General features: G+C 42.8%; 1 protein-coding gene across 7 annotated transcripts in view; it reads right to left on the bottom strand.

Moving 5' to 3' along the window:
- Positions 1-20,824, bottom strand: part of KCNT2 (potassium sodium-activated channel subfamily T member 2) — a 139,518-nt gene that overhangs the window by 46,300 nt on the left and 72,394 nt on the right. For all 7 annotated transcript variants that reach the window (XR_013959624.1, XM_080651171.1, XM_080651166.1 and 4 more), the window contains exons 9-13: positions 10,669-10,849; positions 8,990-9,154; positions 6,757-6,893; positions 5,975-6,038; positions 4,807-4,915 (exon numbers count right to left, since the gene is read on the bottom strand). Coding sequence is in view for 6 of the 7 variants with exons in the window: in XM_080651171.1 (XP_080507297.1) it covers positions 4,807-4,915; positions 5,975-6,038; positions 6,757-6,893; positions 8,990-9,154; positions 10,669-10,849 (656 nt within the window). In the remaining variant the exon portion in view is untranslated. The remainder of the gene's footprint in view (positions 1-4,806; positions 4,916-5,974; positions 6,039-6,756; positions 6,894-8,989; positions 9,155-10,668; positions 10,850-20,824) is intronic.

Below are 20,824 nucleotides of genomic sequence, written 5' to 3'. Positions count from 1 at the left end.
GGATAGCTTGATGATTTATTATTTTTAATATATATATATTATTGATTTCAGAGAGGAAGGGAGAGGGAGAGAGAGAGAGAAACATCCATGATGAGAGAGAATCATGGATCAGCTGCCTCCTGCACGCCCCACACTGGGGATGGAGCCCACATCCCGGGCATGTGCCCTTGACCGGGAATCGAACCGTGACCTCCTGGTTCCTAGATCGATGTTCAACCCCTGAGCCACGCCGGTTGGGCCACAGAAGAGCTTGATGACTTAAATATGAACTTGGCACCAGTGGCACTTCTTGTTATATTAACATGTTAAGTGAGAATTAATTGTGAGGATGGAGTTTGACATGTCTATGTGGGTGTTCTGTGGGAAATGAAGAAATCATTCAGCAGGAAAAGCTCACACCTCACCATCTGGTGAAAGGCAAGCCTTGCACACACATATGTTATTTAGAAACAGCCAAGATCACTTCCAATATTTATGTCACTTGGAAATATTTTTCCACTCTCTTTCTTGGGCAGGAAATAGCAAGGCATTAGAATGTGTGGTGTTAGCCCTAACTGGTTTGGCTCAGTGGATAGAGCGTTGGCCTGCGGACTCAAGGGTCCCAGGTTCGATTCCAGTCAAGGGCATGTAACTTGGTTGCGGGCACATCCCCAGTAGGGGGTGTGCAGGAGGCAGCTGATCGATGTTTCTCTCTCATCGATGTTTCTAACTCTCTATCCCTCCTCCCTTCCTCTCTGTATAAAATCAATAAAATATTAAAAAAAAAAAAAAAGAATGTGTGGTGTTAGAGTACAAAATAGATGGTGGCTAACCTGAGGCAAGATCTTCATTTTTCAGCAATCATTTCTCCAGGATATGTGTGTGTGTGTGCACACCCGTGTGTACATGTATGTGGGTTTTAGACAATACTGTTTTTATAATGGTAACGATGACTACTCACTCTCAGAAAAATCTTTATACACTATGGCCAGTGATTAATGTTAAAAAGTATTTACTTCTGCCTCTCCTTTTTACTTTATTGCAACTGATTATTTTTTTTTTTTTCATTTCCCAAACTAACTCCTACTATTCTACAATAATGATTCATTCTTCCGGGCATGTTTTAGTCAAGAAATCGGAAATATCACATTCAGTCAACACTCTACTATTCTTCCCTTCATTCATGAACTCTGATTCACATTCTGTTGCCTATGAAATACTAGAATCAAAGCATGGGAAATAAAATGCGTGAAAAATGTACACTCCTTTGCTACTTGTTTTTTACATTCTTTCTTCCTGCTTGTAGGGGCACATGTACCAATTTGATTTTAACATCTGCGTACATCAGTTCAAATGAAATGGGAGCTTTTCACAGGACACAGTAGTGGAAAGAAAATTTGTCGATAAAAAGATAATTGAATACTCACAGATGACACCACGCTTTACTTGGGGAGGGGGTGGTGAGAAGAGACTGCTATCCTAAATTTAGCAATTAATTTACTCACAAAATATAGATTCATCTACCACTGATTTTTGGGTAATTTTACCCGAGTAGGAGGCAGACAGCGAACTTCTTCTAGATCCAGCTGGCTAACTGGAGAGCACAGTTCCTTTTGCTAAGTTCCCTCGAGGCTTTTCATTAAAAGAGTCTCACACGTCACCCTAACCTGCCCTGGTGGCATCTGAAGGAAACCAGCACGCTTTCCCCTTCTTATAATATAGAAAGCCCCTCTGAGATCACCTCATCTCAGCCACGAAAGAATACAGCTGAGAAGAAATCCCAGCAGATGCCATAAGCAGGAAATGCTGAGCTACACTACTGGGGACAGAATTTTTAAACATTCCAGTCATTTCCATGAGTTTGTCAAAAATAACGGCTAAAGGACAATGTGCAAGAGAAACAATGCAAAGGATCCCTGCCATTTCCCGTCTGCAGGAGTGAACGATTTCAGGGACGATTTTGAGCTCTCTGTTGTGAGCGGGTAGATCAACGGGTTGCAGAGAGAGGAGGGAAAACTCTAGTCCGTTCTGATTTTCAGTTGTAACATTTTAAAAATCGCAATGGATTCCATATCCACTTAGTGAACACGGAGCATGTGTCAGACATCATTTGTTTCATCCTTTCTGCTAATCCCAACCGATGAACTGCAGGGGTGGGCAAACTTTTTGACTCGAGGGCCACCATGGGTTCTTCAACTGGACCGGAGGGCCGGAACAAAAGCATGGATGGAGTGTTTGTGTGAACTAATATAAATTCAAAGTAAAGGAGCGGAGGGGAGAGCAAGAGAACGCTCCGCTCTTTCGGCTCCGCGGGCCGGATAGAACAGCCGAACGGGCCGGATCCGGCCCGCGGGCCGTAGTTTGCCCACGGCTGAACTAGAGGCATCCATATATATATAGTATGGCCATTTAGCAGGACCAAGAAAGGGGGTCTCAGAATACTGGTCTGCCCAGCTAAATCCCCACTGGTGGCGCTCAGAATGAGATCTTCATTTTTAGTGCTACCTCACTACTGCCTCCCTAAAAATCTTCTCACAGCCAGTCATCTGCAGCATGATGAAAAATTTGCAAAAATATCCCCTTGGCCAAATAATAATAATGACACACAGCCGCTTAGTTGCAAAGGTCTCCTGAATGCTAATTGCATGTGTAACAGGAAATAGATGGATTACTCTAATCTTACAAAATCTTCTACAAAGGAGATGCTATTATTTTTTTAATTTTCAATTTAGGAAACAGGCTTAAAAGAAACCCTGGCGCCAACTCTAACCATTTAAATCAAGAGTCTCCTGAATTAGTACTTTTAAAAAAAAAAATCTTCCCAAGAGACTAAAACGCAGCCAAAGCCGAGAGCCGTTGGTTGAAGCTGCACGCTGTTCATTTTTAGAAAAAATGATGCCATTCGTCACAAAGCTCAAAGATAAAGGACAGAGCAGACCCGATAGCAATAATTCCGTGGCTTTCTTATGCGCGTTTAAAAGTGTTTATAATTTTTCATTGAGATCGTATACATGGTAAGCATCGTAAGGTACGTGAGCCGCTGAAGGAAATGCGTTTTGCTGCCACGGTCAACATGATTTACATTTTAATGGCTTTGAAGCTTTAGACGATCCAGGTGGAATCCTTTCTATAATAAAAGGCTAATATGCAAACTGTCCCCTAAAGAGTTCGATCGCTCGCTATGACGTGCGCTGGCCACCAGGGGGCAACACGGGAGACCAGTGGCAGCGGTGGGCGCTGAGGGAGCGAGGGAAGGAGGTGGGGAACCTGATCAGCCCTGATTGCCGGCCAGGTCTAGGGACCCTACCCATGCACGAATTTCGTGCACTGGGCCTCTAGTATAATATAAAACCAACAAGTTATACAGACTCATGGATACAGAGAACAGACTGATGGCTGTCAGAGGTTAGAGCAGGGGTCCTCAAACTTTTTAAACAGGGGGCCAGTTCACTGTCCCTCAGACCGTGGGAGGGCCGGACTATAGTTTAAAAAAAAAAAAACTATGAACAAATTCCTAGGCGCACTGCGGGCCCGGGACGCGTCGGCTGCTAAGCAGGACAGGCAGCGGCCCCCGGCGGGCCGGATCAACGTCCTCGGCGGGCCGCATGTGGCCCGCAGGCCGTAGTTTGAGGACGCCTGGGTTAGAGGCTTGGGGCGCTGGGGGAAAAGGTGAAGGGATTAATCAAAAACAAACAAACAAACCTCATAGACAGACAACTGACTGGTGATTACCAAAAGGAAGAGGGCAGGGTGGGGGGGGCGGGGGGAGGAGAGGGTAAAGGGGAGATAAATGGTGATGGAAGGAGACTTGACTTTGGGTGGTGAACACACAATATACAGATAATGTGTTAGAGAACTGTATCCCTGAAACCTATATGATTTTTATTAACCAATGTCACCCCGATAAGTTCACTAAATTTTAAAAAAGAAAATAACAAAATAATGAATAAATAATAACATAAGAATGAAAAAGGAAAAAATGTATATTATCGCCTTGATCAAAATTAGTTCCTACAGAAGCACTGAAGACAAAGATAAAATACCATTTCACTATTTAAGTTATAACAAAATATAATCTCATGAGAATAATTATTGTAAAAACAGTGACTCCATAAAAAACTCATGTGTCGGCGAAACCGGTTTGGCTCAGTGGATAGAGCGTCAGCCTGCGGACTGAAAGGTCCCAGGTTCGATTCCGGTCAAGGGCTCGTACCTTGGTTGCGGGCACATCCCCAGTAGGGGGTGTGCAGGAGGCAGCTGATCGGTGTTTCTCTCTCATCGATGTTTCTAACTCTCTATCCCTCTCCCTTCCTCTCTGTAAAATATCAATAAAAAAAGTCTTAAAAAAAAACAAAACTCATGTGTCTTTCTCTAAAAAACTCATGTGTCTCTCTCCAGAACTGTTTGCGAAATCTACCCCCAAATTAAATGGTAAATTTATGTGGGTATGAAGTAAACCTGTAGTCAGGCACCATCTATCTCTGTGTAAATGTAAGTATAAATGAACAGATATAACATGTGGAGCCTGTGTCTATAGGAAGCACAAACCATCACTGCTCATCTACTCAGGCATAATAAGTATCCAGAAACCTCAGTTGCTAAAATCACCAAATTAGGTAACCAAGGAAAGCCTCGCCCCAACACACGATCTTGTCACCGTTTAAAGTGAACACATTCTCTTGTAAAGCAGACGCTGACGAAAGGACACCCTCCCGTCCTGTAGAGACACCAACATCATAGGGTGCCACTACCTCCACGGACATCACCGCCACCATCAGCACGGGAGCCTGAGAACACTCAAAGGGTCTCCTCGGAGACTCAACTTACCGGCGAATTTGATGTGGAATTTATTCTCGGGCTTCAGTATCTGGACATACAAAGGGCAGTTGGGAGCAAAGTCTTTTACAGCCCACGCTCTCAAGATCGTCTGGTGGTCCTGAAAAGATCAAAACGGCAATGGCATGAAATACGTCGGGGAACGTATAGTACAGTCACGTGCCCATGAGCCATTCATTCCCACATATACAGTGGCGGTCCCATCAGGTGGTGACGGAGCTGAAAAAGTCCTGTCATCCAGTGACATCGTAGCCTTCACAACCTTGTAGGCAAAGGGTGCAAAAATCAGCGAGGCTGTGGTTGAGATGACAAAGGACTTTAATCTGGGGGTGAATGGGACCACTGGGGCGCTGTCTAGTGGAGAGTTGCTGAATGCTCAGGTCTAAGAAAGATACAAAGAATTTTATCAGCCCTAGCAGGTTTGGCTCAGTGGATAGAGCGTCGGCCTGCGGACTGAAGGGTCCCAGGTTCAATTCCGGTCAAGGGCACATGCCCAAGTTGTGGGCTCGGTCCCCAGTGGGGAGGCATGCAGGACGCAGCCGATCGATGATTCTCTCTCAACATTGATGTTTCTCTTTCTCTCTCTCTCCCCCTTCCTCTCTGACATCAATAAAAAAAAATATTTAAAAAAGAATTATATCAATGAACCTCATGTATATTTGAAGTTAAATGAATCAAGATGTGTAAACTTTAGCTGAATATGTTAATAAATAGATCAACATAGGATAGAATAGTTAGTGTAATTAGCAAATGTCCAATAACTAGTTATCAAAAAGATGTCATGAATGGTAACAGATACCTGTAATATACAGCTGACTTGGAAAGTTTTGGGGGGTGGGGTGGGAAGCAGCATAAAAGATTGATCACTAGGAATAGGTAGTGCAAAAATGGTCTAGTTCGCAAATATATGATGCATTTCAGTCTGATCAACAAAAAAAAAACAAAACAAGTATTAGTACGAACAAAAGCAAAAACACTTTTGTTGACACTGGTAATGCTCCAACTAAACTTACATTATAGTAAAGATAGTTTTGAGATATTGGCTTTTTTTTTATTTTTAGGGAAATTGTGATGTCACTAGGATTTAAAATAATCAGATTTTTAAAAAATCTTCTAAGGTGAAAAGAAAGAATGACTGGCCGAGATTTTAGAGACTTACCGAGGACGTCCTGTCCACCTCACAGCGGCTGCTCAGAATGAAGCAGGCCTCCGCGTCGTCCATCCTTGGAAGCAGACAGAAAAGCGAAATGACCACACACCGAAATAGCCACTTACTTATCGTCTGAAAAGTAGAATGCCGATGTTTTCGCCAATGCACACCAACTCAATGAAAACACTCTGAGCATCCCTCAGTGAAACCCCTGGGTTTCAAGATCATGACTGTATTTGACGGTGAATAAAGTAACTGTGGAATTGGCTCTGTAACTCAACAGTGTATAATGAGAGACGTAAAAGGAAAAGTTGCATTTTATTTCTCTGTAATCCTATATAATAAAAAGCTAATATGCTAATTAGACCGGATGGCGGAACAACCTTCTAGAATGACCAGTGGGCGGGGTTGGGGGGACGGTTGGGGCATGAGGCAGCTGGGGCCACGAAGGCCTACTCTCGCACGAATTCATGCATTGGGCCTCGAGTAATTATATATTTTTTCATATACAGCATGTCCTTGAATAACCTGGTTTCGCTCCACGTCATTTTGTTATCACGTTGATAAGTCTGCTGACCATCTTCGCCCCGAGAAACAGGAGCAAACACATTCATTAATCTTGTATTTTTTTAGCTTTGCATTTGGCCAGCGGCGGGACTGAGGCAAAACTCTGTCTTCCAAAATACTCAAACTTCTCTTGCAACACTGAACATGGCTAAAAACTGGGGGAGAGAACTATGAAGCCGCGCAGGTGGACAATGATAGGGAGGGAGGCCGGGAGGGCTACCTACTTCGCTCTCAGCAGATCCTGGTCTTTCAGGGCGGAGCCTTGAAGGTAGATGACTCTCTGCGACCACATGGGGATCTGCAGCACCCTCCGGACTTGCACGTCCATTTCCGTGGGGCATAGAATCACCACGTAATAATCCTGGTCAGAAGGACGAGGGCGATGGGGTAGAAGCAAAAAGGCCCTTGGTCATACAGCACAGGCACACCGAATGTCTAAGAGCACCCCGAAAGACGACCAAGTAGGAATGAGTGCTAGCTCATAAAGGAAAGCTTGCATCTTAACACCAGGGCATGTGCCAGATCACACAAGACTAAAATAAACAGAGCTCAGATGGATAAGTCTCCTAAATCAACGCATTCATCCTGATCTCTTTCCATCTTACTAGTACCAGGAAGAGAAGGTGCTTATACTCAGCACACATTTCCGGCCTCTGAAGTTTTCTGGTTTAGGCTAATTCTAAAATAATACATTTCATTTACGCAGGCAAAAGTGCATACGTGTCCATTCAGACTTCAAATATTTACTTTTAGGGTAAAAACTGTGATGGTGATTTTTATCGTTTGGTACTGTTGTGAACTGATAATATTGAAAAATTTCTGATAGTTGAATGGATAAAGATTTGTAAAAATATTGAAAATACTGACAAAGAAATTAACGAGTTTGAGATCAAAATATTTCAAAATAGTAGTCCTTTGAAGAAAACATAAAGGTACTATTCATGATGAAATGGTTTAAAACAACTGATCTGTAGGGATTACAATTCTCTGGGAAACAGTCATCATTTTATCGCTCTAAAATAGGGGTCCTCAAACTACGGCCCGCGGGCCACATGCGGCCCGCCGAGGACATTTATCCGGCCCGCCGGGTGCCACTGCCTGTCCTGCTTAGCAGCTGACGTGTCCCGGGCCCGCAGTGCGCATAGGAATTTGTTCATAGTTTTTTTTTTTACCTATAGTCCGGCCCTCCAACAGTCTGAGGGACAGTGAACTGGCCCCCTGTTTAAAAAGTTTGAGGACCCCTGCTCTAAAATATACCTAGTAACATTTTTTAAAGTTTTAAGAATTCTCCATATTGATATTAGGATAATATCAATAAATTACCAGGGATCAGAATTTTCCCCCAAATAGATTTTCTTTATAGGTTATAATGAGCAAACCTGAAATTATTTAATATGAAAATAAAAAAAACAAACAAACAGGGAGTTTCTCCAAAAAAAATCAAATTAATTTATTAGGTAATTAGATCTACTCAGTACTATTTGGATCTCAGAACAGTCCAACCTTTGACACAGATTTATTGAAGGGAAACAAGACATTCAGGTAGTTCTTTGCTGTTTAGATAGAACTAAATATTTAAGCAGCAAAGATTACTGAACTTGACATTGGCCCAGTACTGTGCCAAGTAGAAGTAAGTATCTGAGCATTTTATTTGCATAGACAAAGGAAGAGGTTTTTCTGATTTCATGTTCTTAATTGAACGAGTTATTGTCTGATTTTTGGTCACTTATTGCTACGATGAATAGGACCTAGTTACGCTCCAGGAAACAAAAGAAAAATCAGAACTTCCCGTTTTCCATATTTCCGTCATTGACACTTGATAAAACTGACAGGTTCAAGTGAGCAGATGGCATTGAAATGATTTGTTCATTGTTTTATTATACTTTGTGCTCAATTTCACTGTTCCATAAAAATACCACTTATGCATTATCCAAGGAAGAAAAATATCAATCATGCTAGTTCGACAAAAACCTTTCCTTGTAGCTCTAACAAAATCCCATCTGTCTTTTAGTGTAGATGCAGAAGCAAACTAAAATATCATGTATTCCTTCCACATTTTTTTTCTGTGTGCCTGGTTATATTTGTAGTTCTTCCTTTACACTTTCTAAATCTGAGTGCCTAAAACAAGTCCTCCGGAAGGCAGGATGCACCAGCCGGTGATTGACGTTGACAATCTGTTGGTAGGTAGGATACAGCCCAGGGGTGGGCAAACTTTTTGACTCGAGGGCCACCATGGGTTCTTAAACTGGACCGGAGGGCCGGAACAAAAGCATGGATGGAGTGTTTGTGTGAACGAATATCAATTCAAAGTAAAGGAGCGGAGGGGAGAGCAAGAGAACCCTCCGCTCTTTCGGCTCCGCGGGCCGGATAGAACAGCCGAACGGGCCGGATCCGGCCCGCGGGCCGTAGTTTGCCCACGGCTGATCCAGCCTCACGCATAATAGAACTGAAATGTACCTGTAGTCTTGGGTGGGCGTAGAATTCGTTTAAAAAGTCCATCAGTAAGTCGATCTTCAGTGAGCTGACACACAGGACAACATGCTTTTCCGTTTGAGCTCTGTGCCGACTGTAGTTCCCACCCGACTTTTGTCTCTCCATCCACAAGTAGGCCAGCTGTTCAAACTGGAACGCAGTGTTCACATGGGAAGGAAAAACACGGGACGTGAAAGGAAAAAATCGTGCAGCCCCCCCATTGTTGGCGAGGTGTCCTCAGTTTCTTAGATGGAACTCATCCAGACCCAAATTATGTGTTCCCTTCCATAGCACACTTGTCCTACGATTGCTACCGAGGTGGCTCATGGCGACAGGGCCAAAGCAGGTGAGTGCCTCTGGTTTATGTCCAATAGAACGTGAAGCCATGATATGTCTGTCATGGGCTAAGTCAAAGCGAAAAGTTCTATTGGCATTTCCTCCACATTCTCTGTCAAATTCACCCCATATCTCATGCCATGAGATACCCTAACCACCCAACACAGGAGGCCACAGTCGGATAGTAGCTGGCATGTAGGGGAAGTGGAGGGTGTTGGGAGGGACTTCAGGAAGGAAGGCAAGCATGATTGGAGAGGAGTAGGAAGATCATTTCTGGACCTACCTAAAGTATATTTAGAGACACTGTGGCCAAGCTTTGTAATGGAATGTACAAGTTCCATGTGTATTTCCTATTTCCTATTTCCTGTTTCTAACCCGCCCACCCAAAGCTCATTGTAGGAGAGAGTAAGAGTTGTATCTATTTATCTGACGTCTCCTTTTATAAATCTCTGTCCCTTTGCAAGAACCTTATCCGGTCCTCAAAATGCTGCATAATAGTTAAATAGTCTCTTCAGGTCTTATTTTAGTTGCCAAATTTAGGGAGTCCCCCAGAAATGTATACACACTTTAACAGCAGATAGCTCAATAGATGTTTTGTGTGTGTGTTTTTTTTTTTTTTTCAGATCTAACCCATTGGAATGAATAATTATTCAAAGTGTGTCTACATTTGGGGGGGGGGGGGCCTCTACATATGTAATCAATTTTTATTCCTTATGATGTTTGGCTTTTAGATGATTTCGAGAATCAAGAGAAACCAACCCTTCACAACTTTGTTTTCTTGATCTCTCATTCTCTGATTAAAAACTGTTGTCATCCTACGATCCTGTCATTAGTGCAGGTAAATGCCCTGTACATCAAAGAAACATCTTGAAGAACTGAAATGAGATGTGAGCTCTGCGTTGTGCATGAAGCAGGGAAGACCCTGAGTTTCTAATTTAATGTCAAAAAGGCTATTCTGAGCCCGTTTGAGCTAATTGGCTACAGCTAAGAAGAGCATGCATCAATATATTAGATCAGTGGTCAACAAACTGTGGCTCTCGAGCCACATGCGGCTCTTTGGCTCCTTGATTGTGGCTCTTCCACAAAACACCACGGCCTGGGCGAGTCTATTTTGAAGAAGTGGTGTTAGAAGAAGTTTAAGTTTAAAAAATTTGGCTCTCCAAAGAAATTTCAATCGTTGTCCTGTTGATATTTGGCTCTGTTGACTAATGAGTTTGCTGACCACTGTATTAGATTAATAAACAACTGTACAGTTTTTACTCAACATGGCAGACTTGATTGTCTAAGACTTCACACACTTCTGTAACGTCCCTCATGGTGACATTTACCTGTATGGGTAGGACCACCAGGGCCACGCAGATCATCGCCACGACGAAGAGCTTGGAGGACCAGGTTTCGGGGGTGACATCCCCAAAGCCCACGGTCGAAAAGGTCACGATGCAGAAGTACAGGGAGTCAAAGAGGTTGAGCTTCTTCCCTATCCGCTCCAGATGCTGGATCCCACAGATGCTGAGGACACAGACGCGCGTGAACGTGAAAACGTGGCATTGGGCCCATGGTCTCTGACCATCGTTCATTGGAAAGCCGGAGCCCACTTCACAGAAGCCCTGAATGGCTGAGATCTCATATTGTACCTTCTTAAGAAAATACAATTTTTACGTTTGTTTTTTTTTCTACCTTAACCAGATATGCTATTAGTTTGAAGGAAAATGTATATCTTCAGGCCCGGCCGGCGCGGCTCAGTGGTTGAGCATCAGCCTAGGAACCAGGAGATCACGGTTGGATTCCCGGTCAAGGGCACAGGCCCGGGTTGCAGGCTTGATTCCCCAGTGTGGGGCGTGCAGGAGGCAGCCGATCTATAATTCTCTCTCATCACTGATGTTTCTATCTCTCTCTCCCTCTTCCTTCCTCTCTGAAATCAATACAAATATATATTTTTTAAAAACAGACCCAAAAAAAATGTCTTTGTAGAACAACTCAGCAATACAAATCAGCAGCCTTAAAAAAAAAAAAAAAAAAAAGGGATATCTTCAGGATAGGTAGATTCACAGTTTATTGCTACTCTATCACATAATTCTTGAGGCTAAGGCAGTTGTAGCAATGAAACGCCCTTGATTTGCATCATGCATAAACATTATTCACTTGTGTATGCGCTATTTTTCCTAGAACTGCGGACGCGACCACATGCCATATAAAGTCTGAAGCTATTCCATGATCGTTATCCATTTTTAATATAGATTGCTATCTTCCTCCATCCCCAGATGTCCTGGGGTCATTATTAAGTGAAAACTGACTCTTCTTCCTGACCATAATTGATGAATTGCAGTTAATTACTACTTTGTATTTGTACCCAGAAGTGATTGTAATGATGTGCACAGATTTTCTGATAAACTAAATCCCAGAAAGACTCGGATACAGGAGCACATTCATAATCAAAATATCCTATTTTGTGTTGTCTTAAACAGAAACACATTTTTCAGTCAAACACCAAGTTAAACGATTTAAATTATATCCTGAAGTGAAAGTAGCTGAAGAACTTAGTCATGTAGAATTTAAGAATATATAATCATAGCTGGTGGATATTAGTAAACACTCTCTTACCTTTAAATCTTATGCTAATGGGATTTAATATTGTTTTGTGACTGGGCAATAACATATTTTTTTTAAAAGCTTACTTAAAATACTTGGTTTTAGTGTATATCTAATTACAACAATATTTTTGTTGATTATCCTATAATCCCAGGCATGGCAGAAATTCCAATTGAAATTAATATCATCTACTGCAATTTAAGAAAGAAAAAAATAAGCCAGTATCTCACCATGCTCTATTTAACACTTTGTTTAGTTAATAGGCATAAAAGTTACCCAGATTCATTGTGGTTGACTTTGAAATGAAACGTGGAAGTAAATATAATTTTCCTGTAATCCCTCTATTGTAAAAATACCTGCAAATTTCAAATAAGAAAAAAAATGTTTGATTTAAAACCAATAGGTGTTAAAATTTTTTACTTAAATATGTCATAATGAGCAACGTAATATCATAAAAGTAAGTCCTATTTATTCATACAATTACATTTCCTGATGGTTTATTAGGGCCAAGCATTGTACTGAATGTGCACTCCAGTCTATATGATTTTGCCTTCCCCTTTATAATACTGCTACTAATAACCATGCATTTAACTCACGCCCTGATTAATGCTAACTTAGGTCAATTCCTTAAGCTTGTCAAACTTCCTGCTTCTCAACTGAAAATTAAATGTAATATTAACTTCTCCATTTGGTTACCATGCACTAATGCTCAGTAAAATGCTGGCACGTAATAACACTCCGTTGAATTCGGCGGCAATTTTGTTCTTTATAGTCCAGCCCCTGCATGCATGCATAAATACATAAGTAAATAAATAAATAAATAAACAAATAAACAAATAAATATGGAAGCCACAAACCAATTTGGCAAATCTAAGGATCAAATACCGACACACAAATGTTACATTAAAAAAAGATTACAGCCGGAACCGGTTTGGCTCAGTGGAGAGAGCGTCGGCCTGCGGACTGAAGGGTCCCGGGTTCGATTCCGGTCAAGGGCATGGACCTTGGTTGCGGGCACATCCCTAGTGGGGGGTGTGCAGGAGGCAGCTGATCGATGTATCTCTCTCATCGATGTTTCTAGCTCTCTATCCTCTCCCTTTCCTCTCTGTAAAAAATCAATAAAATATATTTAAAAAAAAAAAAAAAAAAAGATGACAAAGCCTTTGTTTTCAACCTGACAGCAGACGCGGGGACTTGGGAGAAAGAACAGCAGAGAAAACACTGCATTGGGATCCCTGGTGGCTGCGGGCTCACTAACAGACTGTAACAGCCGGAAACGAGCCACGGGTAGGTGGGTGGCCGTAATCTCGTCCATTCTGTCCTCAATCCTGCCTCTCCGGGGGCCTGGAGGTGGGAAGACGGGCAGGCACGGAGGGCTTGGGCAACGTGCAACGTGAACTCACAGCTTCAGCTGTTTACAGAGACCCGACATGCTGACCAGAGTGACCTTTTCAGGGTTCATGCTCGTCATTTACGGGAACTGACAGCTCGTTCTCGGCCAGGTTCTATTTCCAGGCCCACATGTCAATAGCAAGTCAGCGACTTGTTTTTTTCAAAGAGCTGCTTATCGCTGAGATTGCTAGAATGAAACAACGCCCATGCTAATTACATAAAAGACTGCCAATATGAGTATCACACATGCATATCTTTATGGTTTATGTAGCTCACGGCAACTATGAAGTGTATCATTCCATAGTAATAGTTTAAGATTGAAAGGTTAAAATACTAATATGAGGAGAGGGATCCCCATAGAATTTCCTCTCTGTGTATTACTTTTTCGCATACACGTATACATCAGTTTAAACAGGAATTCAATTTTATGTAACTTAAGGGGGGTTTTGCTCTATCACAACTAAATATGTCTACTTTTTCAGATCTTCTGTGCATTCTGGGGAAGCAGGGAATTCCTGCCACGCACAGACTGACGTGTTTTGCTTTGTTTTTGGTGCATAATTGTGGTTGATGCTCACGATATTGAACGCCCAGTGCACTTCCGAAACTAATTCACAAAGCCATTGCCGCCTCAACCTAACCATACCCGTCGTGACCACGGGTATTGTTTTAAAGATCACGGTCACAGCCGAAAACCGGTTTGGCTCAGTGGATAGAGCGTCAGCCTGCGGACTGAAAGGTCCCGGGTTCGATTCCGGTCAAGGGCATGTACCTTGGTTGCGGGCACATCCCCAGTGGGGGGTGTGCAGGAGGCAGCTGATGGATGTTTCTCTCTCATCGATGTTTCTAGCTCTCTATCCCTCTCCCTTCCTCTCTGTAAACAATCAATAAAATATATTTTTTTAAAAAAAAAAAAAGATCACGGTCACAGAATTCAAAAAACAACCTTTAGGGGCTGGACAGCCTGGTACTTTGGCAAACCTCCCTACAGCAGCGGGGACACGCATTTCAGCTCTGCAGCGCAGAGGACAGGATGCCAAGGAGCCCGGCACGTTCTTCAGGGCGCACTCTGACCTTGACCATCACCCACGGATACTTAGAAACAGAGAGAAAGGTCCCTGGGAATAGCAAACCGTCTCGTACAATCCGTGAGGATAAGAGGTGGACGATATAAATAGAGTCGTAAGGAAGAAATACAGGTCTCGAGAGGTATCACGTTCTATTTGGTTTTCAACCAATATTGGTTGATCTTCCAATACGACCTATAGACGTCAGGGGATAAAGGCAAGAAGTAATAATGACATGAGGTCACGAATATTAGGACAATTTTGCTGGTAGAGAGGAGGGAGAATTATTTCATTTTGGGGTATGTCATTCCTAAGGGGTGCACGTGCAATCCAGTGCAATAATGTATTTTTTTTTAATATTTTATTGATTTTTTACAGAGAGGAAGGGAGAGGGAGAGAGAGTTAGAAACATCGATGAGAGAGAAACATCAACCAGATGCCTCCTGCACACCCCCTACTGGGGATGTGCCCGCAACCAAGGTCCATGCCCTTGACCGGAATTGAACCTGGGACCCTTCAGTCCGCAGGCCAACGCTCTATCCACTGAGCTAAACGGGTTAGGGCGCAATAATGTATTTTATTAGCATACATTTACCTATAATAAGCCATTCTTACACTCTGTGGATAAGCCCTACTTGGTAGTAATTTTGTTATAGTTCCAATATTTTCAATTCCAAAGAGAAACAGAAATATGTATTTATTACAAAGACAAATAATAAATATATAAATGAGAAATTAATATCAACCCACTCCTATCCACCTTTGAGGTAATTGCTATTTAGCAAGTATTCTTTTGCCTGCTTGCTATTTGTTTTGTTTTTAATGAAAATGCACTTTTGATTTTAGCTGGCAGGATCTGTAGGATCTTCATATCCATCTTCTTAAAGGCATCCCGGTCTATAGTTCTCTGTCTCAATATACGTTCGGTGAAAAGCCAGTTTGGCCAAAGATGTTAACCAGACACAAGGCTCTGCAGTCGAATTCATTTGGCAACTCTGGGTTAAGCATATTTTCTTTCGCAGAGATTTCTCGAATCTTTTCAACGAGTTAGTGTTCATTGCAACTCTGAGAGTGGAATCTTTATAGGTTTAACCGAACGTATCTGCCAAAGCCCTCGGTTTGGCCAGCGTATCTCAGAGGATCAGGGTTTTACAAACTGAATTATGAAGACGTGAGCTCATACTGGGCGCCTTGCTGAGTGTGTTAGAATCACAGTTTAGCTTCATTGTTGAACAGTGTGGCTAGCATTGTACCTGGTCCCTGCCCTCGATTATACTGTCCTAGATGAACTGTCCCCTGAAGAAATCTAACAGTGGAACTGTCAGGCCCTGAAGTCTTACTTTTTTTTTTTTTAATATATTTTATTGATTTTTTTACAGAGAGGAAGGAAGAGGGATAGAGAGTTAGAAACATCAATGAGAGAGAAACACTGATCAGCTGCCTCCTGCACACCCCCTACTGGGGATGTGCCCGCCACCAAGGGACATGCCCTTGACCGGAATCGAACCTGGGACCCTTCAGTCCGCAGGCTGACGCTCTATCCACTGAACCAAACCAGCTATGGCTGAAGTCTTACTTTTTTTTTTTAATGGAGATGAAAAGACATCATTTTAAAATGCTGCATCTTGCCAAAACCGGTTTGGCTCAGTGGATAGAGCATCAGCCTGCGGACTGAAAGGTCCCAGGTTCGATTCCGGTCAAGGGCATGTAACTTGGTTGCGGGCACATCCCCAGTAGGAGGTGTGCAAGAGGCAGCTGATCGATGTTTCTCTCTCATCGATGTTTCTGACTATCTATCCCTCTTCCTTCCTCTCTGTAAAAAATCAATAAAATATATTTTAAAAAAATAATAATAAAATAAAAAATAAAATGCCGCATCTTAAAAGGGTTCCATTTCCACCCTTAATCTCCATTTCATACTGCTTAGGAGCCCATAAGTAAGCATTTTGGAATGATCGGCTATTCCAGCCACAGGGGCGTAAGATTCCTGATGCCCGACTCATCATGCTTTGGTCTTACACTGAGTGTCTATGAACCCGCATTTTGAGCACGTGTAGCGAGATACAGTTTATAAACGCGGGCCCTCCGCAGCCATCCTGAGCCCGGGCGGAGCCTGGAAGCAGCCCACACGGGCCCGGAGAGAGCAGGACACATCCCCTCCTGAGCTCTGCCGCTGTTTGACATGTGGATCCCACACGGAGCATTGCCGGATGGAAAGAAAGTCTCCCGTGGGACCTCGTTTAAGAAATAAAGTTTCATTCTTTCTCTGTTAACGGGGACACGGTCAAAGCTCACCGTGGTGATGGTCTAAGGAATCGCTAGCAGGGGTCGCCTAAGACCATCGGAAAACACAGATATTTACATTACGATTCATTGACAGTAGCAACATTGCAGTTATGAAATAGCCACGAAAGTAATGTTATGGTTGGGGGTCCCCACCACATGAGGAACCGTATGAAAGGGTCGCGGCATTGGGAAGGTTGAGAACCACTGAAATAGAGGATTCCTGGGCAGAGGAAATCCACAGTCTGAGATGAGCGTGAAAAGAGGAGGAGAATCCTGGTCGTGCAGGAAATTTAGAGCAGATTGAAGGGTTTGGTATACATCCCAAGACATATGGAACTCTTGAACATTAAGCAAGTGGTATCACATGGTATTTATATTTCATAAAGGTCACTTCGGTTGCCATGACATGAATGGCTTGGAACGGAGCCAGCGAGAACATGGTAAACCAGTTAGACAGTGGCTGCTGTAAAGGAGTTGTGAGAGTTTAGCGAGGTGGTGACAGAGGGACAGGCGTGGGCAGATTTGCAAGACGTTTAGCAGATGAAATGCATGGAACGTGTTGACTGTGTTTTGGGTGACAGAACAGGTATGAAGAATGAGTCTTATTTGGAGTTTGCCCAAAAGGAAGGACAGTGGTTGATCTTTCACAGACCTGGACAAGTTAAGGGAGAAATAGCAGGAATTCTCTCTTGTACATATTTCGTTGGAGGAATCTAACAGGAAATGTCACAGAAGCAGTAGGAGGACGTAAAGGATGTAATGAAAGCCATCGAAAGTGGCCTAAGACGGTTTGTGTGGTCACAATGGTCAGGTGCTTTTTGTCCCCCCTGTAACCTGTAACGGAAAGAGGAAATTAAGGCTCTCATCCTGACCCACCCCCAATGAGAGCAACTCTCAGGTCAAATTCTGCCGCAGAAAACGCGTATGAATCCCTGTCCTGTCAGGTTGAAAGGGCCCCTGTTCTCTGTCTTTCTGAGCATAACAGCAAACACACTGAACAGAAGGTTCGTTTCTACAAGAAAAATGCGAAAAATGTACCAAGGGCTGGTTCACTGAGCGACCTTGTGGAGTCAGCTGACAGAATCCTCGGCTCTCTAAGCCCAAGGCACCGCATTCCTGTCGGGGCAGGGCGTTGTGCTCACCACGGTCTCATAATCTAATTATGCAAGAGCACAAATAACCAGACAACACTTTCTCACCAGCCACAGGCCTTGAAACATATTTCTAACTTCCCTCCTGGTAACTTGGGAGGATTCCGACCCATCGCTGCGTGGAACTAGCGACCACCTGGTAATAGGGACCTGATTGGAATCCGTCAAGGTTGATGAGCCATCCCTAGGTTTCAACATATATGGACGCATATCTTACCTAATAAAAGAGAAACATGCAAATTAACCATCACTCCGCTACACCCACAGCCAATCAGAGTGAGTATGCAAATTAACCCAACAAAGATGGAGGTTAATTTGCATATGCAGGCGTGGAGCTGAGCAGAGTAAAGCCTGCTATGAGGGGAAGGGGGGCGGCGGAGGGAGCTACTGTAGTGGTGCTTCAGACAGAAGCGAGGACTTGTGGCTCCAGGCGGCCTGGGAGCAAGGAGGTGCTGGCTCTGGGCAGCCCGGGAACAGGGACTTGCCGGCTCTGGGCGGCCCAGGACCAGGGACTTGCGGGCTCCGGGGCGGCTGGGAGTGAAGCCAGGGGAAGGAAGGCCTATTCTTGCACGAATATTGTGCACCGGGCCTCTAGTATATATATATATCCCACCATCCTGAAAGATTTATGGGGTTACACAAAATAGTTACAATACATGGTATGTTCCTGGGAGAAAAAAAACACACAAAAACCACGAAACTAAATAGGCGAGGATTGATCATTAAGAAGCTATGTCATTTGATGATATGTTATAGGAGAGGACAAGCTGGCATGAGCATAAAATGAGTGTATATGGGTATGTGTCTACATTCACCCATGGAGTGTGTGTGTGTGTGTGTGTGTGTGTGTGTGTGTGTGCACCTATAGACCCACACGCATGCTCATAACCTTCACGTACATGTAAATGATTCTTCATGTAAATTGTCTGGACTTTGATATTGGGAGTACCTTACGCCGACTTTCTGACTCCTGCTGTGATTTTAGAGACCCTCTACTAAGTTTATCCGTGCTTTATTCCCAGTCATAGGACCGTCCAACAAGGCCAATATATCTCAGGACCATACTCCCTTTTTCTGCCTTTTTAATGATTTAACTCTAAAAAAAAAAACACAACAACACACAAAATAACAAAAAGCACAGTATCTAGTCTATTTTCCTCTTTAATTGCACATTCTCTTCTTAATCATTAGGTTACTTAAAAAAAAAAAAAAGGTATTCGTGCCAAAACCGGTTTGGCTCAGTGGATAGAGCGTCAGCCTGCGGACTGAAAGGTTCAGGCTCGATTCCGGTCAAGGGCATGTAACTTGGTTGCAGGCACATCCCCAGTGGGAGGTGTGCAGGAGGCAGCTGGTCGATGTTTCTCTCTCATCGATGTTTCTGACTATCTATCACTCTTCCTTCCTCTCTGTAAAAAATCAATAAAAAATATTTTTTTTTAAAAAAAAAGGTATTCAATAAGAAAAACTACAAACTCAAGTTGTCAACAGCGTATAACTTCTACTTGCTGCGAGGTAGATACAGTAGAATTTTTCCTCAAAAGCTCAGCTCCGACAAACATTTACTCTAGGGCAGTACGGCTCCCTTGTAGCCTTTAGCGTAAAACACATCAGGGAGATGAGGCCGGGGAAGTAACAGGGACAAATCATAAATCACTTTATAGACAACACCAAGGAATTTATATTTCCCTGAATGCTGAAGACACAAATAAAAAAATTTCTAAGCAAGCAAATGAATGATGTGCTGAGATTGCACAGTGATAAGCTCATTAATAAAAGTCTTCTGAGCCTGGCCGGTGTGGCTCAGAGGTTGTGCATCGACCTATTAGCCTGGAGGTCACAGTTGGATTCCAGGTCAGGGCACATGCCCAGGTTGCGGGCTCGATTCTTAGTAGGGCACGTGCAGGAGGCAGCCGATCAGTGATTCTCTCTCATCATTGATGTTCCTATCTCTCTCTCCCTCTCCCTTCCTCTCTGAAATCGATAAAATATATACATATATTTTATTTTATTTTTAGTTGTAGGATACCCTGAGTACTTGTGTCTGCCCCAAGCACTGCCTGTATTTACTCTAGACCTCCAGGCTGACAAGGCACCTTAACACTATGCCTGCGTGCATCCTCCAAGTGACATCCCAGCTCGGAGCGAAGGAAATAAGAAAGCTACAAAATTCAGAGCTAAAGCATTTTCTTAGCTCAGAGGTCTTGCCTCTCTGCGATTTACTTTTGCTTGGATTTGTTTGAACTTGTCCGATTCAGTTCTGAGAAGTAAAGTTCCAAGCCAATAAAACATTAGCGCTACACGCCATTAATTCCCATTATGTACTTACAGATATGTTCATATTCAGAGTTGGTAAGAACAAAATACAACCTGTACGCATACCAATTCTCTTCAGAAAAGGTTCAATTTAGCAATGGATTTCCTTTTTACTATCAAGACATCAGGAGATGAGCACTCAACGTATTTGGCCTTGCACATGTAAAATATGAAGTGATACCAAAGAAATACGGTCTGATTTAACATGTTCCCACAAGAATATCTCGCTACTTACTGCCGTATACCAAACTAGTTCCAAATAATTCAGTCTCTAGTCAACAGTTTCTGGGAAATCAAGTAAGACACAAAATGAACCTCTATTTTATCGTTTCTGAAATGGTCCAAACGTAACTAGCCGCCGAAAACAAAAGAGAACATTGAGCTTAAAGGGTTGCTTCACATTATAAGCCATGAGAATTCCTTTCATAGCAACGGTAATCCTTTTTTTTTTTTACATAACCATTCACTTGAATCCAACATTTTAAAATGTAATATTAAAATGCCGTGTTTATCAACAGAAAATACTTGGTCATCTGGTAGCATTTTTACTTAAAATCAATGGAAAATTTTTCTCTAAGTGATGGCGAGGTGAACTTCGTATCTGTTTCACTGAGTACACTATACCCATGTAAGTCAATAATATACAAATAAAATTATATGTAAGAACACTCTTGAGAAGTATCTGA

Source organism: Plecotus auritus (genome assembly GCF_963455305.1).
Source record: "Plecotus auritus genome assembly, chromosome: 14".
NCBI lineage: Eukaryota > Metazoa > Chordata > Mammalia > Chiroptera > Vespertilionidae > Plecotus > Plecotus auritus.
The sequence above is the reverse complement of the archived record's forward strand: the minus strand, read 5'-3'. Positions and strand labels throughout refer to the sequence as shown.